General features: G+C 46.6%; 2 protein-coding genes across 2 annotated transcripts in view; both read left to right on the top strand.

The window, feature by feature from the left end:
- The first annotated feature begins 513 nt into the window (after nt 1-513).
- LOC117042639 (zinc finger protein 271-like) lies at nt 514-20,968 on the top strand. The gene is made up of 5 exons (XM_033142208.1): nt 514-637; nt 3,090-3,476; nt 4,849-4,975; nt 18,542-20,624; nt 20,810-20,968. Exons 2-5 carry the CDS (start codon nt 3,105-3,107, stop codon nt 20,961-20,963), a joined length of 2,736 nt encoding a protein of 911 aa, XP_032998099.1. The 5' UTR covers nt 514-637; nt 3,090-3,104; the 3' UTR covers nt 20,964-20,968.
- Nucleotides 20,969-25,374: 4,406 nt separating this feature from the next.
- LOC117042662 (oocyte zinc finger protein XlCOF6-like) overlaps nt 25,375-27,593 on the top strand; it is a 54,388-nt gene continuing 52,169 nt past the window's right edge. The window contains 1 exon segment of the mRNA XM_033142249.1: nt 25,375-25,452. The gene's annotated coding sequence lies outside the window, so the exon portion shown is untranslated.

Genomic DNA, 27,593 nt, shown 5'->3' with positions numbered 1-27,593 from the left:
GTATAAAATGCCAGATATATTTCAATGAAGCAGCTTTCTAATCAAAACCCACTTATTACAAAAGACACAGTAGGGTATAGAAAAGGAAAGGGTGTTTTGTTTCGTTTTTAAAAATATTTTTTTAAACCACTTGAGTACTGTGCACACAATTTCAAAGTAACATTACACTTTATTTCCAGTTTTTTCACATGAGGCTCGAACTCACAACGCTGATCATGAAGACCCCTAGAGAAGGGTGGCAAAAGTTTATTCCCTGCTACTCCTGAGCTAGGAATGGACCAGATCTCATAGGGTTGATCTATTTGCCCTGACAGTGAAGAGCAGTACCTCCAGGATCAGAAGCAGAGGGCTGCAAATACGAGGGCAGGGGAAGCAGCAGGGAGATCTCGCAGCATGCACGATGCCTTCGCCTTGCAAGGGGGCGCATCCAGCCTTGCAGCCTCCCAGGGCCCAACCCACAGCCAGCGAGCTCCGATGCTCAGAGAGGCAGGAAACGGGGCTAGCCAGGGGGACTCGAGAGCGGCTGCACTTTCCTGTCTCCCCGCCGAGGAGAGCTGAGGAGCAGCGGCCAGTGGCCTGGCGAGTTTCCCCGGAGAGGAGCCGGATTTCGGTGCAGGGACGGAGCGAGGAGTCAGAGGTGCAGGAGGGTGGAGGCCTCGCCTGGCAGGATCAGGCCCCCCAACCGTGCAGGAAGGGGAAGGGGCTCAGCTCAGGAGCAGGGCATCTGCAGGAGGGCACAGGGGCAAACATCTCTAGGTCAGGCTGGCACGGACCCTGCCTGAGTCCCTGGAGAGCTGCTCCCTTCAGTCCTATAGACGATGTTGAGCTCAAGGGGCACAATGAGGGGGCCAAGGCAGCTGCTGCTTCGCGATGGAGGCCCGCTGATCAGCGGCGTGCCTGGGGCTTCTGTCTCCCTGAGTTTGCCGCCCCTCTCCCTGTCCCTCATCGGGGAGCCCCTTCCTCTTCCACGGTCCTCCCTCCGCTCCGACTGTCCTTCCCTCTCGCCTGCTTCTGCCTCCCTGCGGTGGCTGCAAGGGCGATGAGTGGGTTGAGGGGGCGGCAGCACAGGCACAAGCTCACGCTCTCCCACCGGCGGAGAGGGAAGGCGAGGAAGAGCAGGGCAGCAGGGAGGGGCCCCTCTCACTCTGCAGCCCCGTGGCAAACTTTGCACGCCACTACTCCTGCCCCCCCTTTATCTCCGCCAGTGCCATTCGTGAATTGGTGTGATCGCCTTTTAAAGCTATTAAATATTCAGGAACAGTCAGAATCCCAATGCAACTTCGTTTATTCAACAGCTCTCTCCCATATTAGACAAGAACACACTCAAGTGCCAGTTGGAAGTTGACAGTTGACAGTGCTTGCCATTAGAACTTTCGTCCACCTACGCTTCTACGATTGGCTAGAATCATAACATGTGTTAAACCCAATACATAACAAAAGCTCTCTCAGCCACCACCATCACCGCATCTTGTGGCAATGATGTCCATCAGATTCATTTAGCAAGGAAATGGCTTCTTTTGCCTGCCCCCAAACCAAGGTACACTGTGCCTACACATGGAGCTTCTGTTGACCAGTCATGGCTAAACAAAACAGCTAATAGATCTGTTCTCCAGAGAACGCATCTGATCTTTCCCCAGGCTATCAAACCCAGTGACCTCTTGGGTCTGCGTATAAATAACTGAGAGAGGCTTAAGCCTGTTCCTTTAAATGTTTTATCTTCCACCTTCCCCAGTAGTACAGCTGAGTTTTCAGATGAACGCTGAGGGTTGAAGTGGGTGACAGTTTTGAAAATGCAGAGGAAAGGAGGATTCTTTGGAAGTGGCATATGGACATGAATTAATGGTGATAAAAATGTTGATGACAGTATTGTAAAAGATTCAGGAAGGCAAATTTGAAATTAGTTATTAATGTTCACATTATTACTCATTTCATTTCTATACTGCTTCATATTTTTAAGAAAAAAATCTCAAAGTAATTAGAAATCTCAATGCAGTTTGTTTCCATAGGATGTTGAAAACATTAACTCTGTAGATCCAGGGATACTCTCAGATTTGATTGTTCTTTCCGATAGAGCAAGAGGAAGAAAACATTTATGGACTTAAAGCTGCATTGATTCTGGAGGCCACATTCCAGTGAGCTGTGTGGCCAATGTATCCACAGGCATGCACACAGAAAAGAGATGCGGACCATAAAGTCACATGCACACAGGCCAAATATACTGCAAACACTCACCAGACATGCCATTTTGCATACATACAAGTCTTGCAAACACTCTCACGTATGCCGAGAGCACACACAATCAGTATGTCTTGTCCTTCCAACCCCAGTGCTGGGGTGGGGGAGAAATAAGAGCACAAGAAGACTCTGCTGAATTAGCAATGAGATCTAGGAAAAAGACCCTTCTGGTTGTTCTTTAGAAACCCTCTTTAAAGAGCAGCCAGGGGGAACATTTATTTCCAGATCAGGGCTTCTATCCCATCTCAGAACTGTGCTGATTTTGTTGTTTGGTTTTGTTGGTCAATATTCCTTTTGTTTTTTGTTTCTTAGGCTCTGCAGACTGCAGATATCATACATGTAAATCACGTGGCTTCCCCCAAAGAAACATGGGAACTGTAGTTTATTGCTACAGTTCTCAACACGCTTAACAAACTGCTGCTCGCAGGATTTCTTGGGTGAAGGCATATATTTTAAATGTTAGGTGGGTCTGCCGCAGCCTTAATCATGTACAAAGATCTTTAGTTGCCTTTCCAACATGCTGGAAGTTGCAGCCAGAATCAGCATTCCCTAGTCACTGAACCTGCTCAGTCCTCTCACTGGGTTGTTTTTGGATTTCCCTACCACTGCCTTGGTCCTCCCACCCCCAAATGTTATTTGTAGTTCTGTAAATCTTGGGGTTTCCCCATGTCTTTGGATAACTTCCTCTCGTGCATGGGTGGGGGCGTTTGGGTGACATAACGATTGAAAATCAGAAATAGAAAGAGTAATGATATACAGTATTTCAAAAACTGGCTAACGGTTAAATGCTTTTGTTTTTATTCTTGAGTTTTATTCTACCCTGGTATTTTACTTTGTGTTTATTTCCTTTCCAGCAGAGTAGTGTAAAAATGGAAGAGCAGGGGCCGAGAAGACCCATTCAAAGGGAGAGACTGGAGTCCAAAGGAAAAAGATCTCCTGCAGGCCAAGATGAGACCTTCAGAGATCTTCTGCCTTGTGCAGATTTATGTGAAATTAAGAAGGAGGCAGAGGAGGGGCAGCCACAGCAGCACTGGGATGCCCAGTGGCAGGATCTCCTGAAGACGATGCACCCTCCTCGTTCAAGCTGGGAAACCCCACAGGCTCCCAGTCCTCCCCACTCTGGGGATGGTGTCCTCCTGGCCTCCTTCAGGGAAGCTGCGGATGACAGCCAGTGGTCCAGCGGGAGAGCAGGCGGGACAGACCAGACCCTGCCCCCAGACACTGAGGGGCTTCCGGAAAAGGTAATTGCCCTCCTCTCACCTGGGTTTCCAGCATCTGGAGGTCACAAGTCCAGCATCTCTAGACATGGAAGTTCTGTTTAGCTATGGTGGTGAATATTCCTCCTCCCTGCACTTTCTCTCTAATCCACTTTAAAAAGGCTTGTTAGACCAAACTTTAGCATACATGGGAGGTTTGCAGTCATATCTCCTGATGTTCTTACTTTACCTAAGCAGCTGCAGGGGACTCTGAATTTCATCAGAGCAGAGGCTGTGTTGGAAGAGGTGTCCTTCCATCAACCCCCGTTTTCCTCATCTAAATTGCCTCCATTTCCAAAATATTCTTTGCTTCCCACTGAGGTAAACGTCTTGGCACATCTTGCAGCCTCAGCAAACCCATGTGTAGTGCAAATAGAATAACACTGGCCTACCCTGTAAAGTTGTAGAAACATTGTTAAAGATAATGGCCAGGTTCAGATGACTGAATCACAACCTGAAAAGCGGGGTTACAAATAGGCACAGATTTTAATGCATTGCTGCAGCAAAGTTATGCTGAAGCCTATGTTGACCCAAGTTTACGGTACAAGAAAAATCTCTAGCCACCAGCACCGTCTCCTGGCCACCAGAAGCAGAATGCATCACTCCAGGAAGGATTCCAACCCAACCTTTAGTGAGAGAGGGCAAAAGAGAAGGACTCTGCATGGGTAGCTTCACAGATGTACCAACGGTGGTCCTGCACTGGCAGCAAGGCTAACAAACAGGGGAACTGGGAACAGGGGCGTCACTAGGGGGGGTGGTAGGGGCGATACACCCCGGGTGACAGGGGGGGTGGGGTGACAAGCGGCGGCCCCTCCCGCCACTCCCACGCTCCGCCACTCCCTCCATCACCACGTCCGTGCAGCGCTGCTGCTCCCGGGGTGACCGGTAGTGCATGGGGAGTGGCAGCCCCATGAGCCGCCTTTTCACTCTGCGGCTTAAAAGGGGGCTGCGGAAGTGGCGGTGGCCCAATGATCGTGACGTCACAATGTGACATCACGACGCCCCGCCCCCGGGGCGTGTTTTTTCGCCGCACCGGGTTGCGTGGAGCCTTCCTCCGCCACTGACTGGGAATGTGCTAGTCCTATATCTCCCCACATCTGCAAGGGTCATAGGTTCAGTATATTCTGCATACGCCTGAAGGATTCTTCAGAAGGGTCAACTTGAGTGTACTTGATGGATGTCTGGAGACAGCGCTCCAAGGCTAATTGCTTGTTTGGCAAGAAATCTTTAAGTTAATTATGTCTTGCGTACCGTGTTATCAAGCCGACAGCCTGGATTCCTGACCCCCAGGCTCTCTGCTAGTCAGCTTCTCGAGCTTTTCATGATGTCCTAATCTGCATCCCAATCTCTGTTCCAGGAATCGTGGCCTGTGGAAGATGTTGTTATTAAGTCCCCCAAGTCTGAGCAGGATCCCTTGGACACAGAGAACATCCATCTCTCGGCAAAGGCTGCGGGAGAGAGTGAAGAAGAGGCCAGTTTTCTGGGTAAGGGTTGGGGTCTGGGTCCTTGCGTGCTTTTGCAATTTGTGGAGGGTCCAGCAGAAGCCATTTCCTCTCTCCTGCCTGAAATCCTCAGACAATGGAATTGCCAGAACCTCTGAGTTAGCCTTTTCCAACATACTACCCTCCAGACATCATTAGATTTCCAACTCCCCTCACCCACAGCCAGCATGACCAATGGAATGATGGGAGATGTAGTCTAACAACTTCCAGAGAGCATCAAGTTCCCATAGTTTTCTTTCACATGAGATTTTGTGTGCCATCGGTGTACACAGAAGCATGGAATTTGTAAGCGTGTCTTGCACAGTTGTGTGGAGTGAGGGCTAAGAAGAAGAAGGATAAGCGAATTGTGTAGATTTGCCAATGTTACAGTCGGGGTTTTGTGTGAGAGTGAGTGAGTGAGTGGTATAATATTTTATAGCACTGTTGTAATTTTATCCATCTCTAAGCTTCCATGGAGATAGGTAAAGGTAAAGGGACCCCTGACCATTAGGTCCAGTTGTGTCCGACTCTGGAGCTGCGGCGCTCATCTCGCGTTACTGGCTGAGGGAGCCGGCGTACAGCTTCCGGCTCGTGGCCAGCATTACAAAGATGCTTCTGGCCAACCAGAGGAGCGCAAGGAAACGCTGTTTACATTCCCGCCGGAGCAGTACCTATTTAATCTACTTGCACTTTTGATATGCTTTTGAATTGCTAGGTGGGCAGGATCCATGGAGATACTGTGGTTTAGATTTCGTATAAATTTCAAAATAATTACACAAAGCCAACAAAGAGACCCATAAGTTTATAGTGGCACCAGATTTCCTCGTCAAGAATCCACTTCGTCAGAGTGCAGCCCACAAAAGCTTAGGCTATAACACATTTATCAGCCTTTCAGGGCTACAAAAGATGAATCAACAGAAGCATAGTTAGTCTATGGACTTCCATCCTACAAGAGACACTGACGGCCAGCAAATTGGATAGCTTGAAAAAAAGGATTAGACTGAGGTTTGTGCTCTACCTTCCTGGTCATAGGCTTCTTAATACAGTGGTACCGTGGTTCTCAAACGGCTTAGTAGTCAAACAACTTGGAGGTAAATGTTCTGGTTTGTGAATTTTTTTCAAAGGTCGAACATGGTTCGTATTGAGTGTTAAACTTCCAATATGAGTGCCAAACATCTGTTTTCAGTGCCACACTTCCGTTTTCAGTGTTACACTAAGGTCTGTCTGGTTTTTTATATTTATTTTGTGTTTTTGTGTCTTTTTTGTTTTGATTGATTAACTGCAAAAAGCTGCAAAACCAAAAGAACCGTTAGTAGAACAACAATAGAGATAAAGAAGTAAATTATTTCTAAGCATGAAAGTGCTGACAGTTTAAGTGGTCTGGCACTTAATTATTTCACAGTACAGCTTTTGTTTTTGTTTACTTTTTTGTTTTTGGGGCGTTTTCGGTTCATTTGTTTTCCTTAATGTGTAGAACCCTGTTCAGCTACTGATTGATTGATTGATTGATTGATTGTGTGACTGCGGAAATGAATTAAAAAAAAACCCATCCAAACAATGACTATCATCAGTGCAGGAAAGAATATTTTTTTTATCATCTACAATACTGTCTTACTTATTTTATATATAATATAGAATAGAATAGAATTTTATTTACGGCCATAGGCCCATACCATTAAAAAACACATAGATAACAACTTGTGCAAGTGGGAACAACAGCTGCTAAAACACCACAGTAACCATAAAATACAATAAAATAGAATGGCATACTAAGCCTTAGCTAGCTTGTAGTGCTCCTTGGCGTCGCTTTTGGGTAAGGACAGCGACCAGGAACCTTGCCACTTTCAGGGTCGTATGAGTATCCTTATCCTGCAAGATTTGGGCGAGGTGGAATTCTGGTGGGGTGGCCTCTAGTTTCTGTATGATTGATCCCAACAAATCTGCCCGTGGCACGTTGAACAAGGGGCAAGCGAACATAATGTGCTGGAGAGACTCCAGTGTCTCCTTATCACATTCGCACATGGCGGAGGCTTGGCCCTTTGAGAATCTATGTCTCAGGACGTTGGAGGGAAAAACGTTGAACCTCGCTTTGGTGAAGGCCAGTCTATGGACAACAGTCGAAAGGGAGGAGAGGTATGATGGAACGCAGTAAGTAAAGGTGATACCGATGTTCTGGGGCGAACAAACACCTCCCCCCAGCATATGATTTCGCTGTAGATCGATGTCATCCAGTTTTTGGCGGATCAGTCTTTGAGCAGTAATTTGATCTAATTTTAGGGAATCTGAAGGAGAGATTCCATAACTCAGGAGTTTGGCATGAATTCTACTAGTCCAAAGGCTAGAGAATTCATCTCGCCATAAGCATTGGACAAGGTAGTGGCTTGGTAATCTATGCCACAATGTTAACCAATAATTGAAGACTTGCTTCCACAGGCAAGTTTCTAAGGATGCACTCTTCAATTCTAGTCGAATGGCTACATTGCTTACGCACAGGGGGAGCATTAGGAGCCGACGTAGGAATTGATTTTGCAGCGTCTCAAGAGGGGCAAGATCTGTCATTGCAGCCCAAAGCGGGGCAGCATAAGCAAGCACGGCAACCACTTTTGCCTTGAACACCTTTAGGGCCGAGGGAACATGCAAAGCTCCATCCGAAAAAAAGAATCGGAGGAGCACGTATGACAGGGTTTTGGCCTTGTTAAGTAGGTGTTTAATTTGAGCTTTCCACCCCAAATTGTATTGAAAAATAACTCCTAGGTATTGGAATTTTAGAACTTGCTCTATTTTTGCTCCGCCAAGCTTCCATTTGTATAATCTCTGACTTCTGGAGAAAATCAGAATCTTGGATTTAACTGTGGAGAGTATCAGAGCCTGAAGAGTTAAGTGCTCTGCTGTGACGCACTGATCACTGTGTGGGCAGTTCACATACGGGCTTTTGTCTTTGTCTGTGTGAGCTGTACTTTTTGGTTTCGTTTTCACCGACCAGAGCAGTCATGGAACTGAGCACTCCGGGAGAAGATTTATTGTTTTGTAAATAAAGTTAGCTCGTTAAGAAGACAACGCTTCAGTGAGTTATTACTGGGCTGCCTTGGCAGTTACACACAAGCTTCGCTGTGGCTTTGAACTCTGCTAATAGCCAGGGGTTGCCAGGCATTAAAAGCAACGCAACGCAGTGATAGCGTGCCGGACCCTGGTATACGCTATAGATTGTGGAACACTCCATTTCACAATCCAGCAGGTTATGGAGGTAATTAAAAGCACAGTGTTAGCTGCAAGGCGCCCACGCAGCCAGCTGGAGAAGCCTGTCTTGATGCAGTCGGCATAGGGCAGTGGAACTCGCTGGCAGAAGCTGGACACAGAAGTGAAAGCAGCCATCGTTCCAGCCCAGGAAGGGAGCCAGGAGAGCTACTGAGTGAGTACGCTAAGAGCCCCAAAGGAGCTGGGAGATGGAAGGCAATAAGGACAGCTTTGCTCCACCTTTTGCACCCTTGAATGGCCATAACTGGGAGGAATGGCAACAAAGGGCAAGGTTTTGGCTATTGGGGAAGGACCTTTGGGATTGTGTATCAGCCCCCCCGGTGTCTGCCCCTGATGGAGCCACGCAGGCAGAGCTAAATACAGCTGCAGCAGCAAAACGCAAAGATCAGAGAGCGCTTTGTGCCATAGTCATGAGCTGTGATGTTTCTGTGTTACCCCACGTCCAGCAAGCTGCATGTGCACATGAGGCTTGGCAAAATTTAGTACGTGTGCACCAGAGAGAAACAGCTGGAGCAAAACTACATGCTATGAGGCATCTGTTTGAGCTGAAACTACAGCCTGGGGAAAGCGTGAAAACCCACATAGCTAGCATTTTGGCAGCATTTCATAGGCTGAGGCAACACAAAATTGAGTTTGCAGAGGACCTTATGGTGTATATTCTGTTATCCAGCCTTGATAAAAGTTTTGAAAATTTATGTCTCATTTGAGGCTATGCCTACTGCTGACCTGACCCTGCACTATGTTTCGGGGAGACTTTCAGATGAAGAGCAAAGACGCCAGAAAGAAGCAGCCGTTTCTGTTTCTAAGAGTGGCTGTGCTCGCAAAGAATGCAGTTTGCAGAGAAGCAGGGAGGATTCCTCCACTGTGCAAGCTTATGCTGGAAGGAGATGTTATCGCTGCAACTCTCCCTCCCACGTAGCTCGAAACTGCACCTGGCAAGAAACTTCAAAGACCAGCCAATTAAGTTCCCATGGCAACCAACCCAGAAGGGGGAGAGGAGGAAACCAGAGACGTGCCAGAGGCCGTGGCAAAGGCTTTGAAGGAGGCAAAGTTTTTCAGAACTTGTCTGCTGCCATGGCAACAGTCCGGGGAGGACAGAAAAGCAGTTTATCTTGGATCATCGACTCGGGAGCTTCAGACAATTTATGCCCCCCTGATGGCCAGTTGCAGAACTGCAAAGAAGTTGCTGAAAAGAAGCAAGTCAACTTGGCAGATGGAAGCACCAGGACACTTTCTTCTACTGGTTCTTATTTTATGCAGTGCTTGCATGCACAGCTAAATGTTTATGTGTTACCTGGCATGAAAAGTGGTTTGTTATCAGTACCTGCATTGCTAAGAGATGGCTTTAAGGTCTGTTTTGAAGGTGACACATGCTCTATCTCCAAAGAGGGGGTAGTGCTAGTTAGTGTGAAAAGCCGAAGCAAGGATGGGCTGTTTGTCCTAGATGGGAGGGGGCAAACAGACAGGAGTAGCCCAGATCCAGCGCAAGCACAGTGTGTCAATGCTCCTGTGCATGATAGGTGTCAACATCTCTGGCATCGTAGAATGGGGCATGTATGCTGGAAATATGTGAGCAAAGTACCAGAATGTGCTCATGGGTGCAAGTTCAAGTCATGCTCTAAATTTCTCGATTGCAGAGCATGTAAACGTGCTAAAGTCAAGAAGTGTAGCTACCCAAGGTCAGAGCGGGTAAGCACACAGTGTTTTGAGCTTGTTCATATGGATCTGACTGGTCCAATGGCTACTGCCAGTCTTGGCGGATCCCATTATGCTCTAGTTCTTGTTGACGACCATTCTAGAATGTCGTGGTTGTTCCCATTGAAAGACAAGAGGGAGGCGGCCTCAGTGATAAAGGACTGGGTCATTGAAATTGAGCTTCAATTTTCCCTAAAGGTGAAAAGCTTTCAGAGTGACCGAGGCGGGGAGTTCCTAGGGTCAGATCTGAGAAATTTCTTTCGGAAAAAGGGCATTAAGCACAGATTAACCTGTCCTGACAGTCCACAGGAGAATGGTGTTGCAGAACACCGCAACCGCACGTTAGGGGAAGCTGCGGACGCTATGCTTTTTGACGCTAATTTGCCGCAACGCTTCTGGGCGGAAGCCTGGCGAACTGCCAATTTCTGTTTGAATAGGGCCTACAATTCTGTTGTGAGGGACACACCCTATTTCGTACTGTATGGCAAGAAGCCAAAAGTGCATTTCTTCCGAACTTTTGGTTGTGAAGCCTATGTTCTTTTTCCCAAATCTAAAAGAAGGAAGGGAAGCCCCAAATCAAGGAAGATGATTTTCTGTGGCTATGAGCCAAATTGTAAGGGCTGGAGGTTTGTGAATGCAGAAGGTGACCAATCACGTATCCACATTAGCAGAAGTGCTGAGTTCTGCGAACAAGATGGGTGGAGGTGTGTTCACGGGAATCCTGATATTCTCCTAGACAGTCTAGATGTGTCTGATGATGAGGAAGGAGAAGTACAGGAACCTGAAAGAGTACCTAGTCCGGTAACTCCAAGAGCAGTGAGACACGAAGTAAAGAGTGAGCCTACGTCACCCACATCTAGTCCCGAGGTGACACGGAGACGCAGTAAGTCACTGAGTGAGATCTCTGACACGAAGTCTGACTCTGATGTAGGGAAGTCAGAGGGGGTACCTGACGTTGTGCTAAGACGGTCAGCACGCACAACAAAAGGTAAACCACCCGAACGGTTCACAGCAACCAGTGTATGGGCTTGCATGGCTCAATGTGAGCCAGAAAGCTTTGAGGAGGTTCAGAGGTTACCTCCAGAGGAAGCTAGCAAATGGCAGGAAGCGATGAAGAAGGAATTGAACTCCATGAGATCGCTAGGAGTCTATAGCACCACACCACTGCCAGAGGGCAAGCGAGCTGTTGGCAGCCGGTGGGTATATAGACTCAAACCCACAATATCTGGTGAACCACAATATAAGGCAAGGCTAGTCGCAAGGGGTTTCACACAGCAGAAGGGGTTGCATTTTACAGAAGTTTATGCTCCCACTTCTCGCAGTGAGTCTCTTCGCATGCTTCTAGCATCAGCTGCTCAACGAGGTTTCACTGTGCAGCATTTTGATATAGATGTGGCCTATCTAAATGCAAATTTGGAAGAAGAGTTGTATATGTTGCCACCACCAGGTTTTGAAGAGGAAGGTACAAATCTAGTGTGGAAACTCCACAAGTCAATTTATGGTCTGCAACAATCGGCCAGAAATTGGAATTTGTATCTCAATAATGTCTTGGAAAAAATGGGTTTCCAGAAAAGCTTGGCGGATAGCTGCCTGTATCTGAAGGGCTCTCAGGAGCAACAGGAGCTACTGTTAGTTTTTGTAGACGACATCATATTTCTGGCAAGGAGCCAGAAACAGGTGCAAAAATTTGCTAAAGAGTTGGGCAAATACTTTAAACACAAGAACCTAGGACCTGTGAAAAACTACCTAGGAGTACAGGTTGACAGGATTGAAGATGGTAGCTTCATGCTCAGCCAGGAAGGCAAAATTGAGCAGATACTAGAAAAATTTAGGATGTCTGACTGCAAGGGTACTAGAACACCCATGGAAGCAAGTTTCATAAAAGATTCCCAAATCGGGGATAAAGCTGTTTTTGAAAGCCCCGGAGTCTTTCAGTCTGCTTTGGGAAGTTTGTTATACTTGTCCCAGTGGACTCGACCAGACATAGCTTTTGCAGTCAATTTGCTGAGCAGAGAAGCTTCAGAACCTAGTGTCCATGCCTGGAACGGTATAAAAAGAGTGTTAAGATACCTGCACGACACTAAAGATTTCCGCCTCAAGCTGTCAGCACAGGGTGAGCCAAAACTTACGTGCTACACAGACAGCGATTGGGCCAATCTAGAAGACCGGAAATCTGTATCTGGTTCAGTAGTAGAATTTGGAAATTCTCTGATTGGTTGGAGGTCGAAAAAACAGAGTCTGATCGCACTCTCCTCCACCGAAGCTGAGTTTAGTGCTCTATCCGATTTGTGCAGAGAGGTAGAGTTCTATAAATGTTTAGTACAAGAAATCTACGGTGTTTGTGATTTACCCATTGTCGTCTGGGAAGACAATCAACCTTGTCTAAAATTGGCGGAGTCAGCGCAATTTAAGGCCAGAACGAAGTATCTGGATATCAGGTTTAAAAATGTGTGCCAAAGTATTCAATTAGGATTGGTGAAACTCAGCTATTGTCCGAGTACTGAAAATTTAGCTGATGGTTTCACAAAACCGTTAACCTTTCAAAGACATGAAGAGTTTTGTAAAGGGTTATCTCTTGTATAAGTTGATGTACTGTTGTTTTCCACAGTGAACCAGCGCGAGAGGGGGTGTGGAGAGTATCAGAGCCTGAAGAGTTAAGTGCTCTGCTGTGACGCACTGATCACTGTGTGGGCAGTTCACATACGGGCTTTTGTCTTTGTCTGTGTGAGCTGTACTTTTTGGTTTCGTTTTCACCGACCGGAGCAGTCATGGAACTGAGCACTCCGGGAGAAGATTTATTGTTTTGTAAATAAAGTTAGCTCGTTAAGAAGACAACGCTTCAGTGAGTTATTACTGGGCTGCCTTGGCAGTTACACACAAGCTTCGCTGTGGCTTTGAACTCTGCTAATAGCCAGGGGTTGCCAGGCATTAAAAGCAACGCAACGCAGTGATAGCGTGCCGGACCCTGGTATACGCTATAGATTGTGGCACACTCCATTCACAATCCAGCATTAACATGGTTAATAGTTAATTGGTTGAGTTGACAATACGTGGCAAAGATCTTCAAGGCCCTGGTTAGTCCAACACGTGAGTAAGATAGAATTACTGCATCGTCCGCATATAAAAGGAGTGGGCAGCGGTAGTCTGCTAGTCCAGACGCGTGTGTACTTGGAGATGAGTTAACTAGGGGTGTTTGCATGTCACTGATGAATAGGTTAAATAGACAGGGAGCCAATATACATCCTTGGCGAACTCCCTTGTTTATTGGTATCGAATTTGAGAGGTCACCCGCAGGAGTAAGTCTCACTCTGGCAAGGGTACCTTCATGGAGCTGACTTATAAGCCATAGGAGTCTTCTATCAATACCCTGTTTCGCAAGTTTCTCCCATAGGATATTTCTAGGAACGCTGTCAAAGGCTGCCTTTAAGTCTAAGAAGGCGGCACAGAGGTAGCCCCGGGGAGGGGAGGAGTACTTCCGTGCAAGATGGTAAAGAACTATCGCATGGTCGGTTGTAGAGCGTTTAGTTCTAAACCCTGCTTGTTCATGGCCAATCTGGTTAGTCTCATCTACCCATCGCAATAGTTTAGTCAGCAAAAAAACGGGCATAAATTTTCCCTATGATTGAAAGGAGGCTGATGTTACGGTAGTTTTCCGGCTCTGTTGGAGATCCTTTTTTGTGAATTGGTACTATAATGGCCTCCTTCCATATTTTGGGGATGAGGCCGGAAGCGTTGATTGCATCAAAGGTTTTGGCCAAGATGCCAGCCCACCATTTTGGGTGTAGTTTAATGGCCTCAGCAGGGATCAGATCGGACCCTGGGGCTTTACCCGGTTTCAGCTGAGTTGTTAGCTTGGCTATTTCATCAGAATTGGTGGGAGGCCAAATAGGTAAGTGGGTAAACAGATGCATCAGGTGGGCAGAGGGAGCATCTACCTGTGAGAAGCATTTCTTCAGGAACAATTCCCATGTCGGTGCAGGGATAACTGCCCTTGGGTATTTCCTCGCCCTTCTGTTGATCAAAGACCAGAATTCCCTGGATCTGTGCGGTTTTGAAGCAGTGATCAAAGCCTGCCAGCGATTGTGGTGCCGCTCACGTTTGGCCATTTTCTGTGTGCGTTTGTAAGCTAGCTTGGCTTGTGCATAACTAGCTGGCAGAGTAGATGCACCAGAGGTCTTATATACATTATATATGGCACGAAGGCGCTGTCTTGCTTGTTTGCACTGAGAATTATACCAGGGGGCACCGTAAGTATATTCATTTCGGTTTATTATTTGGGGTGGTAACCTGAAGAAGGCCGTGAGATCAGTCGTAAGATGATGGAAACATCTCAACACTATGCTATGCTCGTCTGAGGCAGAGCCTGTGTTGAGATGGAGCCCAAGAATTTCTTTTTGAAAGAATTCCTGATACCTTTGAGCCTGGGCCTCCGACCATTTGATTCCTCTTACTTGGAGAGTTGCGTTGGTTACCATCTGGGTCGCATGACTATGAGCCTCTGACTGCCAGTTCAGGGAAAGCTTGGCTACAAGGGGAAGATGATCACTAGATTGTACATTCTCAGTCTTAAAGGCGGAAATGCACTTAAATAGATCCCTGGAAACCAGAAGGTAATCGAGGACGCTATTTGATTTAACGCCCAGGTGGGTAAAATCCCCAGGAATATCAGGGAGGCATGTGCCATTTAAGGGGACTAGATTTAAACGGATGGCCATTTGATAGAGGAGTACTCCGGCCTCATTTACTCTATGGTCTTTAGAAGTTCTCCTCATGATATGCTCCTGATCATAATTATCAAGGTTTGGAGTAACCCACCATTTGGCTTTGGTCAGCGAGTCCCAGTTTGCTGCTGTGTGGGCGTTAAAGTCGCCACCTATTATGGCCGGGGTATTAGGAAACTTAACATAGCATGAGAGCAAATGCTCTTCTAGCGAGTCCCATTTAGAGCCAAGTTCGGGGGAAGAACCCCCAGGTGGAAAGTAGACATTTGTAACTAGTAGTGAAATCTTATCCCCCGCGATCAGTCCAGTAAGGGCGTAGGGAGGCAAGGCCTGTACTAGAGTAAATTTTGAATGTAACTTGAGGGAGATGCCTATTATTAGGCCCCCTTTAGGGCGGCCTCCTTTCAGGGAGGGGCAGGCAGGGAGTTCTAGAAGCTCAAAGCCATTTAAAACAATTTTCTCCTCTTCCCACGTTTCTTGGAACAAGATGATATGAAACAGATTAATATACTCCAAGAATTCTGGATCAAGTTTTTTTCCCCTCCAGCCCGCAATATTCCAGCTGAGGACTGATAGGGGCGAGTTCCTTCTGCGTCCAATTCGCTGTCATTTCAGGGAGAGATGTGTGTCCTTAGGGGGCATGGCAGGCCCCACAAAAAGTCAGTTATTTTACTTTGCAGGGCTGGCACCTGCAGGGGGTACCTAGTCTTGAAGTTGGTAGTAAGGTGTTCTGACTGGTGCAACAGGACGGGTCTCCTGCAGGCTAGCCCATGGGAGGACACTTCAGTTTGAAACTCCACTGGATTTGCTAAGACTGCCCCACCGTGAGGTCTAAAGCTCGCCAATGAAACCATTTGATTTATATGTCCGTCCGGGTCTTCAATCAAATCCGGGCCATTTTTTGATGTAGGTGCAACACTCCCCTGTCCTGATGTTGGCGAAGGTACTGGGGATGCTTGGCATACTGGTGTCGTTTGTATGTCGGGTCTTTGCCGCTCAGGGGAATATGAGGACTCCAGTTCCGGCATTGATGAATTAGTTGGTAAGGAATTGTTAAGATGGAAGGAACTCTGGGCTACACTCTTCAGCGGGGAGCTCTTGGGGGGCGAGTCAAAATTTATCAAGAGTGGAGATGAGGAGCCTACTTGTGAGACAAAACCTGGGTCTGCCAAGCACCGGTGGGTTTTGCCCTCAAGTGGGAGAGGCAGAGGTTTAGGAGCCGAACTAAGGTAAGGAAGACTTCCTGCTTCCATAAAACACGGCTCCGAAGAGCTGACAGGGTTATCCTGAGAAGTGAGCAGGACTTTTCCGTTCTTCTGGACATGTATAAGCTGTTGATTAAGTACTTCTAGTCTATCAATTATTTCTTGTTGTTCCCTCGGTGGGAGGTCGCCAAAGGCGGCTAAAAGCTCTCTTTCCTCCGGCGGAGTCAGAAGATTACTTGCGCCGGTGTGTTTCTTTAGAGCTCGTGAGGGCGTAGAGTAAGTCCAGTTTCGGTGCGGATGGATATCCTCCGGCTGAGGAGGCTCGATGTCCCGAGGTATTCCCGACCTCTCCGACAGAGTCTGCTCCTTGCCGTGGCCGGCGAGTAGAAGGGGGTGGATCTTACGGTCCATAAAAACTCTCGTTGGGGTAATATCATACCTAGCCAAGAGCAATTTCTGCCTGATGATAACTGAGGGGATCCTTGGAGAGTAAAACGCAAGCATCACTTTCTGTGGCCTGAAGTGCTGGTTCAAAGGTAATACTGCAATAAGATCGCATTGTGTGGTCTCTATGTTTAGGAGATTGCTTAGATGCTTTTTGACCCCACCCAGAGTGAGCTACCTTGCTGACCCTGCCCAGATGGTTAGGCAGATTTTCTTGGGTTGCAGGGACAGTGCTTGATGTTTCAGTGCAGGATTTGGTATATATTTAGGAATCACACTTCCTTTTTTGGTTGAGGGTAAGGTTCTCTGGAACTTCAATTCCCCCGTATCTACAGTTGGCTTAGACTTTAGCCAGAAGTTATCAATTTTCTGTCCGAGATTACATAGCTGGGAGGATAGCACATCAATCTTCTTGAATATACAGTTAAGGGTTCTGACCACAAGATGGAGATGTTCATGTTGTTCTTGTCTTGTCCAGTCCTCAGTTCCGGTGTCTTGTACCACCTTCAGTGGGACACTCTCTCCTCCAGGCTTGCCGTTTGCAGTTTTAATCTGAGGTGAAAACAATTCCTCTGGTGTTGACGTTTCTAAGGACATTAGTGGATAGAAACGGTTCTGAGTTTCCACCAGTGTTCAGTGGGGCCACTCCATTTGCCAGAAACGGGGGGGGGGGTCGGTTTTTGGTTGTTTGGCTCTTGGGGAGGGCAAAGCCTCATCACAATCCCTTAGGCGTTTGCCTTGACCCATCATTATGAGTCGTTTAAAATAGCAGTAATTAAAAGGTGATAAAAGGTAATAAAAATAATAAAAGGAAAAAACTCTCGGCAACTGGGCGTGAGCTGGCGGAAAACCAGAGAGTCAAAAGCTGCTTCCAAGGCTGCCGGAGAATACACTTATCTGCTCATTAAAACTGATTTACGATGCTGGCTTCACAATTATCGGCAGTGTGAACTCCTAGCGTGAACTCCAACACCCTGGTACAATCTTCGGAACAAAAACTTGAAAGGCTGGGAGCCACAACACAAATTTAGGGAGGATTCAAAAGGAACTCCGGCAAGTGCATCTTACCTCAGTGCCAGCTTGGATCGACCTCCTATATATAATATAATTTTATATATATAATGTACAGTACATTATTGATTTCATTTTATGGATCAATGGTGCTTTAAAATTGTAAAATGCATGTTAAACTGCTGTTTTAGGTGTTGTTTTTTAAAATCTGGAATTGATTAATCCATTTTGCATTATTTTCTATACTAAGGTGTGCTTTTGTTTGGGAACGCTTTGGTTTTAGAACGTACTTGTGGAATGGATTAGGACTTAGGTTCTAATATACTGCAATATTCTCACAGTTGCATATGATATAACAACACTTTGTTGTTGTGGTTGTTTGTTGTTTAGTCATGTCTGACTCTTCGTGACCCCATGGATCAGAGCATGCCAGGCACTCCTATCTTCCACTGCCTCCTGCAGTTCAGTCAGACTCATGTTGGTAGCTTCGAGAACACTTTCCAACCATCTCATCCTCTGTTGTCCCCTTCTCCCTTTGCCCTCCATCTTTCCCAACATCAGGCTCTTTTCTAGGAAGTCTTCTCTTCACATGAGGTGTCCAAAGTATTGGAGCCTCAGCTTCAGGATCTGTCCTTCCAGTGAGCACTCAGGCCTGATTTCCTTAAGTATGGATAGGTTTGATCTTCTTGCAGTCCATGGGACTCTCAAGAGTCTCCTCCAGCACCATATGGTCCAGCTCTCACTTCCATACATTACTACTGGGGAAATCATAGCTTTAACTATCCGGACCTTTGTTGGCAATGTGATGTCTCTACTTTTAAGATGCTGTCTAGGTTTGTCATTGCTTTTCTCCCAAGAAGCAGGGGGTCTTCTGATTTCATGACTGCTGTCACCATCTGCAGTGATCATGGAACCCATGAAAGTTTTGCTAATTACTCAGAGAAGATACTGTTATTTGAACCTGAGATCATTTCCTCACTTGAAAATGAAAAATACAGAGGTGTGTTTAAGGAGCCCATTCCAACGTAGAAAAGTATTATAAAACGCTGCTGCTTTATTAGGTGTGAATGGAGTGATCATGTGTTGTCTTGCCATTATCTCTTCTATATTCCTAAAAATTTGGAACATAGTGAGGAAAGTAGAGAATGGAAATGGTGTTAAAATAAGAGAAGGTGCATATTGAGATTGATGTGTGTTCATTCTTGAATGTCTAACAGGATTCTCTTCCTCCCAAACAGGTCAGGAAGATGAGGGACAGAATTCACCAGAGCCACCTGTGAATTTATTGGGAAGAGCAAAAAAACAGTTTAAATGTATGGAATGTGGGATGTGCTTTAGTCACAGGGGAACACTGAGGATACACCAACGAAGTCACACAGGGGAGAAACCATTTGAATGTATGCAGTGTGGAAAGAGCTTCAGCGAAAGTAAAACACTTAGAAGACATCAACAAACTCACATGGGGGAGAAACCATTTAAATGTATTGAATGTGGAAAGAGCTTCAGTAAAAATGAATCACTTAGAATACATCAACAAACACACACAGGGGAGAAACCATTTAAATGTATAGAATGTGGAAATAGCTTCAGTAGAAGTGATGCACTTAGAACACACCAACGAACTCACACGGGGGAGAAACCATTTGAATGTATTGAATGTGGAAAGAGCTACAGTCAAAATGCACACCTTAGAAGACACCAACGAACTCACACGGGGGAGAAACCATTTAAATGTATTGAATGTGGAAATAGCTTCAGTAGAAGTGATGCACTTAGAACACACCAACGAACTCACACGGGGGAGAAACCATTTAAATGTTTTGAATGTGGAAAGAGCTTCAGTCAAATTGGAGGCCTTAGAACACACCAACGAGCTCACACAGGGGAGAAACCATTTAAATGTATAGAATGTGGAAATAGCTTCAGTAGAAGTGATGCACTTAAAACACACCAACAAACTCACATGGGGGAGAAACCATTTAAATGTATTGAGTGTGGAAAGAGCTTCAGTGGAAGTGGAGACCTTAGAACACACCAACGAACTCACATGGGGGAGAAACCATATAAATGCATGGAGTGTGGAAAGAGCTTCGATCACAGTGGAAAACTTATAGTACACCAACGAACTCACACGGGGGAGAAACCATTTAAATGTATTGAATGTGGAAAGAGCTTCAGTCAAAGTGGAAAACTTAAAGTACATCAACGAACTCACACGGGGGAGAAACCATTTAAATGTATTGAATGTGGAAAGAGCTTCAGTCAAAGTGGAAAACTTAAAGTACATCAACGAACTCACACGGGGGAGAAACCATTTAAATGTATTGAATGTGGAAAGAGCTTCAGTCAAAATGAACACCTTACAATACATCAACGAACTCACACGGGGGAGAAACCATTTAAATGTATTGAATGTGGAAAGAGCTTCAGTGGAAGTGGAGACCTTAGAACACACCAACGAACTCACACGGGGGAGAAACCATATAAATGTATGGAATGTGGAAAGAGCTTCAGTGGAAGTGGAGGCCTTAGAACACACCAACGAACTCACACGGGGGAGAAACCATTTAAATGTATTGAATGTGGAAAGAGCTTCACTCAAATTGGAGGCCTTAGAACACACCAACGAACTCACATGGGGGAGAAACCATTTAAATGTATTGAGTGTGGAAAGAGCTTCAGTGGAAGTGGAAAACTTAAAGTACACCAACGAGCTCACACAGGGGAGAAACCATTTAAATGTATAGAATGTGGAAATAGCTTCAGTAGAAGTGATGCACTTAAAACACACCAACAAACTCACATGGGGGAGAAACCATTTAAATGTATTGAGTGTGGAAAGAGCTTCAGTGGAAGTGGAGACCTTAGAACACACCAACGAACTCACATGGGGGAGAAACCATATAAATGCATGGAGTGTGGAAAGAGCTTCGGTCAAAGTGGAAAACTTATAGTACACCAACGAACTCACACGGGGGAGAAACCATTTAAATGTATTGAATGTGGAAAGAGCTTCAGTCAAAGTGGAAAACTTAAAGTACATCAACGAACTCACACGGGGGAGAAACCATTTAAATGTATTGAATGTGGAAAGAGCTTCAGTCAAAGTGGAAAACTTAAAGTACATCAACGAACTCACACGGGGGAGAAACCATTTAAATGTATTGAATGTGGAAAGAGCTTCAGTGGAAGTGGAGACCTTAGAACACACCAACGAACTCATACGGAGGAGAAACCATATAAATGTATGGAATGTGGAAAGAGCTTCAGTGGAAGTGGAGGCCTTAGAACACACCAACGAACTCACACTGGGGAGAAACCATAAATGTATGGAATGTGGAAAGAGCTTCAGTGATGGTGGTAACCTTAGAAACACGAACTAATTCACACGGGGGAGAAACCATTTAAATGTATTGAATGTAGAAAGAGCTTCAGTGATAGTGGAAACCGTAGAATACACACGGGGGAGAAAGCATTTGAATGGATTGAATGCGGAAAATGTCCACATTTAAATGTCTTGAATGTGGAAAGGGCATCAGTCAACATGGACACCATAGGAGACACCAGCGAATGCACACAGGGGGAAAACCATATCAATATAGAATTTTCTACTCCGTGTTCCCTTACAAAATATTCATTCTCACCTATTCCACTGAATAGTTTGGTGCCCCCCCCCGGATGTTTTATTTCTTGCAGAGCGCCCAATCCTTTGCGGAAGTGGGTTTGTTCTGCTACAACTCCAAAGCAGCTTCAGTTCTGCTACCTGAATTTGCCTGTTTTTGACTGAATCCCACCCTGAAACAGGGATGCTTTCAAAATGCCCTTCTTCTGATGCACGAAGCATGAAGTTAGGTCTATACAAGTATGTAGTTACCGGTATGTCTATACAAAGTGCATAGCCTTTGACCCTCCATATAGAAATGAGGAGGAATGATGAACTGGAATAGTTGACTAAAAGCAAAGGTAACTGTCATGGCATGACCAAGGAACACCCTTGGGTCGGGGCAGGGGGAAGAGTCAGAAAGGGAACAGTTAGAAACAGACAGACAGGAAATGAAGGGAGAAGGGGAGAGAGCAGGGGGGAGCCAGGAGGTGACAAGGCTCTCTGATGCTGAAGCAAACCCTCAACACTGCACCAGGAGCTCAGGGACAGATGGGGAGACTGAGTCTGTGCCTTCAGCTCATGAAAGGAGGGAGATAAAATGCAAGGATCAGAGGCGTCACATGGGACTTCCCCGCCTCTCATGTTGGAGGGGGAGCCGGATAAGACCACTTCCCGGATCTGAACCGGATGATTTGGACACATGAGATGTATTATCCTGTTTGTACATATGTATAAAAAAGAACTGTAAATACCTGTCTGAGTGAGCAGAGGGTGTTTATTGCGAAGAGCACACACACCTTCACAGTAATCTGGGAACTTCATGCTGATTGACCACCCCAGCTCCCTGACCCCCAGAAAAGACTAGTCCAGGGAGGCAGGTGAGCATCACAGCTAAACCTCACGTTATGTTCTGCAGTAGCTATTTGCTCAGACAGGGATATTTTCATTCAGTTCTTAGTGTGGTGTGTGTGTGTGTGTGTGTTTTACCTTCCCTTCTTCCCTTCCTTGTAATCATGACAAAAATCAAACCTCCACGCCAATGCTTTGAGCCCCAGAAGAAGAGCCCCCCTTGGAATCAAGGAAGGGGTTCAAGGGAGCATCTGGAGCCCTGCCATTCCTTCTGTCCCCGGCCCCTTCCCCATCTCTCTCTGCCATCCCAGGGCCACTCTTGACTCCACAGCAGGAGCGGGATCTGTCTGTGATGGTCCATGTCCTTGCTGGTTGAAGGACCACATCCTGTTTCCAGCAGCTCCATCCTTCCTTCTCATGTAAGGTGGAGTCATGAAGCAGGTGAAGGCTGAGCACACCTAAGGGTGACACGGGGTGGTGGTGGTGGATTCTTCTTAACCTTTTCCCGTTTGGATCAAAGTCCACAAACAAAAAGGGGCAGTGTGAGGGCACAATCAAGTTTTATGGAGCTGCATTGAAAGGCATTGTAGCTGACCCGGCCACGCCTTGCTGTAGGTCATTTTGTGAAATTGAAAAGGAAGATATAAAAGATAAAGTGCATGCCTCCCCACAGCTTATCGCGATGAACTTCCACCTACCTCCTCTCAGTCTCCCCTGCCCCCTGTTTTTGCCTGGCTTCCCACAGCTTATCCCGATGAACTTCCACCTACCTCCTCTCAGTCTCCCCTGCCCCCCCCGTTTTTGCCTGGCTTCCCACAGCTTATCCCGATGAACCTCTGCCTACCTCCTCTCAGTCTCCCCCCCCCCCGTTTTTGCCTGGCTTCCCACTGCTTATCCCGATGAACTTCCGCCTACCTCCTCTCAGTCTCCCCCCCCATTTTCACCTTACACCCACTCACCTCCTCAGTCTCGTCTCCCCCCCCCCGTTTTCGCCTGGCTTCCCACAGCTTATCCCGATGAACTTCCGCCTAACTCCTCTCAGTCCCCCCCCATTTTTGCCTTCCTGCCACTCACGCGGCATGCTTTGTTCCCCTCCCCTGCACTCTCCCTGATCACCCTGAAACTCTATGGCTTACTGTTGTAAAATTGGAAATGGCCCAGCCTGAGGCAAGGAGTTGTCGGGTTGGCGGCAGTTGAAACTTGATCCGCCCACTCCCCCGCCAACAGCCTATTGGCTGAGCCAACCTCAAGTTCCGCTCCCCCTCCCTTCCTCTTCTGAAGTCTGTTCTATAGTATGTGGTGTTTCACGTCCACTGTAGGACGCTTTTCTTTGTACAAAATCACATTCTTAGGTGTGGTTTGTTTTTGTTTTTCAGTGTAAGTACATACAAACATGCTCATATGACCATTGAACGTTGTGTCCAAATTTGAAGTGAATCGGTCAAGCAGTTATGGAGAACATTGGCTACAAACCTCCACCTTGAAAACACACACACACACACACATATATGTTTAAAACAAACAGATAATCACCCAAAAAAGCAGTCTGGTGTCACATTGTGTAGGGTTTACTGTAACACACTCTCCATGGGGCTGCCTTTCAAAGGTGCTCAGAAACTTCAACTGGCTCAAAGAGTTGCAGGCACATTGCTGACCAGGGCTGGCTATAGGCAGCATAGGACTCACTTATAAGTGAGAACTGTGGTTCTCAGATGTTGGGAAAGATGGAGGGCACAAGGAGAAGGGGATGACGAGATGGTTGGACAGTGTTCTCGAAGCTACTAACATGAGTTTGGCCAAACTGCGAGAGGCAGTGAAGGATAGGCGTGCCTGGCGTGCACTGGTCCATGGGGTCACGAAGAGTCGGACACGACTGAACGACTGAACAACAACAACAAGTGGTTCTCAAGGAAGAGGCAACCCAGGAATACAAGGACCTTGACCTTGACTCTTCCTAACAAAATCATTTCATAGGTTTTTGTGAGGGTGTGGCTTCTAATCATTAACCTGGGATTATCACTAAGAATTGGGCCTCATTTCCTCTATTTTTTAAAAAATAAAATGCTTGTTCTGCTTCCATAGAAACCCTTTAGAATACATTTTAATTCATTTTTCATATTTTTAACAGCTGTGCAAAGGTGCTCCTGTGCAATGCAATAATAATGCAATGTCAGAATACCAAAATAATGAAACGTCTCATGAGAGATTGTTTTTAAAATATACAGCTAAAAAACCTAAAAACTCCTACAACACTTACCAGAGACAAATCAAACAGCAGGGCCCCCAGGCACTAACTAGGAGGCAGCCTAGTGAAGCAAAACAGAAAAAGAAAGTGACAACCTGCTTGTAAGTGTCCTTGTTACTTGGAAGGGAACAAGTGTTATAATGCTTAATGTACATACAATGCTGTGTTTGAATGCATTGTAAATAAAATGCTATTAAGGGAAGTCTCTCTTAGGCAAGAGGTTCCACTCTGACAAGAGCATCAGAGGAGGCTGGTATCTTTCCCAATAGCTCATGGCTGGAAACAGAAGCTGCAGAGCTCTAACAGAAGGAAGCTTAAACTTGAGAAGCCAGTGGGTGCTTGCTGGAGTAGGCTAGGAGAAGCAGCAGCAGCAGTTGCAAATAAGTTATGTAGTGATGAAGAAGCTTAGGATCTCTCTCTGGGACCAGAAAGAGGAAAGCTTACTGAATTACATAAAGGACTGGACATTGATTCGTCAGCAACTTCTCTTTCTAGTCCATTTCTGAAATTCTTTTGTAATAAGACAGCTACTTTGAGATCTTGTATAGAATGCCCTGGGAGACTGAAGTGTTCTCCTCCTGGTTCAGTCTCCCAGGACATTCTATACAAGATCTCAAAGTAGCTGTCTTATTACAAAAGAATTTCAGATATAGACTGGAAAGAGAAGCTGCTGAATTGCAACTTATTACCAAACTTAAAACTATGGAGAGACCAGGTCTGAATAGAGACATTGGATTCTTATCTCATTATACATGATGTGCCTATTTTTAGAAAGCTCATCTCTGAAGAATTGATGCTTTTGAATTATGGTTCTGGAGGAGACTCTTGAGAGTCCCACGGACTGCAAAAAGATCAAACACATCCATTCTTAAGTAACTCAGCCCTGAGTGCTCACCGGAAGGACAGATCCTGAAGCTGAGGCTGCAATACTTTGGACACCTCATGAGAAGAGAAGACTCCCTGGAAAAGACCCTGATGTTGGGAAAGATGGAGGGCACAAGGAGAAGGGGACGACAGAGGACGAGATGGTAGGGGTGGAGGATAGGGGTGCCTGGCGTGCTCTGGTCCATGGGGTCACGAAGAGTCGGACAAGACTAAACGACTAAACAACAACATTTGCCCTGACAGTGAAGAGCAGAACCTCCAGGATCAGAAGCAGAGGGCTGCAAATACGGGGACAGTAGAAGCAGCAGGGCAGTCTCGCAGCATGCACGATGCCTTCGCCTTGCAAGGGGGCGCATCCAGCCTTGCAGCCTCCCAGGGCCCAACTCACAGGCAGCGAGCTCCGATGCTCAGAGAGGCAGGAAACGGGGCTAGCCAGGGGGACTCGAGAGCGGCTGCACTTTCCTGTCCCCCCGCCTAGGAGGGCGGAGGAGCAGCGGGCAGTGGCCTGGCGAGTTTCCCCGGAGAGGAGCTGGATTCCGGTGCAGGGACGGAGCGAGGAGTCAGAGGTGCAGGACGCGCGGGTGGGGGGAGGCAGGAGGGCGGAGCAAGAGGGGGAGGAGGAGAGCTCGTGCGCCTCGCCTGGAAGGATCAGGCCCCGAGTCCAGCCGGAGTCTGCTTCCCAACCGGACAGGAAGGGAAACGGGCTCAGCTCGGGGGCAGGGCATCTGCAGGAGGGCACAGGGGCAAACATCTCTGGCTAAGGCTGGCACGGACCCTGCCTGAGACCCTGGAGAGCTGCTCCCTTCAGTCCTTTAGACGATGTTGAGCTCAAGGGGCACAATGAGGGGGCAAAGGCAGCTTCTGCTTCGCGATGGAGGCTGCATCTGATCTGATGAGCGGCGTACCTGGGGCTTCTGTCTCCCTGAGTTTGCCGCCCCTCTCCCTGTCCCTCATCGGGGAGCCCCTTCCTCTTCCACGGTCCTCCCTCCGCTCCGACTGTCCTTCCCTCTCGCCTGCTTCTGCCTCCCTGCGGTGGCTGCAAGGGCGATGAGTGGGTTGAGGGGGCGGCAGCACAGGCACAAGCTCACGCTCTCCCACCGGCGGAGAGGGAAGGCGAGGAAGAGCAGGGCAGCAGGGAGGTGCCCCTCTCACTCTGCAGCCCGTGGCACCCTTTGCAGGCCCCTACTCCTGCCCCCCCTTCCTCTGCCGGTGCCATTGATAAACCTATCACCCTCCTTCGTCAATGGCCTTTTAAAGCTCTCTAAGCCGCCACAACCATCACCGCATTTTGTGGCAATGATGTCCATAAGATTCATTTAGCAAGGAAATGGCTTCTTTTGCCTGCCCCAAATCAAGGTACACTGAGCCCCTTGGGTCCTAAGCAGAAAACTTTTCTTCGGACCAAAGTAGATGCAACGTTAAATGCATGGAGAGAGGAGAGGGACAACCATTATGTCTGGCAAGTTGACATGCTTTCTGTGATGGACTGGTTGACACAGCACAATATTGAATTCCTTTAAAGAAACAGGCTTAAGACTGTGGGTCGCATTTAGAAGGCGATTGGGCCGCATCCGGCCCCCGGGCCTTAGTTTGGGGACCCCTGCTTTAAAGGTTTTATCTTCCACCTTCCTCAGTAACACAGCTGAATTTTCAGAAGAAGGCTGGGAGTTAAAGTGGGTGACGGTTTTGAGAATGCAAAGAAGTGGTGTATGGAAATGAATTAATGATAATAAAAACATTGATGACAATATTGTAAATGAGTAAGGAAGGTGAAATTGAAATTAGTTATTCATGTTCAGATTATTACTCATTTCTATATTGTTTAATATTTTTAAGAAAAAAATCTCCAAGTATTTAAAGAGAAATATCAATGCAGTTTGTGTCCATAGGATGGCGAGAACATTAACTCTCGAGATCCAGGAGTTCTCTCCTCCTGATAGTCTCAGATCTGATTATTCTTTCTGATGGAGCAGGAGGAATGGAACATTTATGGGCTTAAAGCTGCATTGATTCTGGAGGCCGCATTCCAGTGAGCTGTGTGGCCAATGTATACACATGCATGCGCACACAGAATAGAGATGCAGACCATAAGGTCACATGCACACACGCCAAATATACTGCAAATACTCACCAGACATGACATCTTGCATACATACAAACACTCTTGCAAACACACTCTCACGTATACACAGACACACACAATCAGTATGTTTTGTCCTTCGAACCCAAGTGCTGGGGTGGGGGAGAAATAACAGCACACGAAGACTCTGCTGAATTAGCAATGAGATCTAGGAAAAAAGATACTTCCGGGTTGTTCTTTAGAAACCCTTTTCAAAGAGCAGCCAGGGGGATCATTTATCTCCAGATCAGGGCTTCTATCCCATCTCAGAACAGTGCTGATTTTGTTGTTTGATTTTGTTCGTCAAAATTCCCTTTGTTTGTTTGTTTCTTAGGCTCTGCAGACATCATACATATAAAGCACGTGGCTTCCCCCAAAGAAATATGTGAACTAGTTTTTTTGCAAGAGTTCACAGTACCCTTAACAAACTGCTGCTCGCAGGATTTCTTGGGTGAAGGCATATATTTTAAATGTTAGGTGGGTCTGTCGCAGCCTTAATCATGTACAAAGATCTAGAAGTTGCAGCCAGGATCAGCATTCCCTGGTCACTGAACATGCTCAGTCCTCTCACTGGGTTGTTTTTGGATT

This window comes from Lacerta agilis, chromosome 2, assembly GCF_009819535.1.
Source record: "Lacerta agilis isolate rLacAgi1 chromosome 2, rLacAgi1.pri, whole genome shotgun sequence".
In the NCBI taxonomy this organism is placed as follows: Eukaryota; Metazoa; Chordata; class Lepidosauria; order Squamata; family Lacertidae; genus Lacerta; species Lacerta agilis.
Note: the sequence above shows the minus strand (reverse complement) of the source record. Positions and strands in the feature narration are given on the sequence as shown.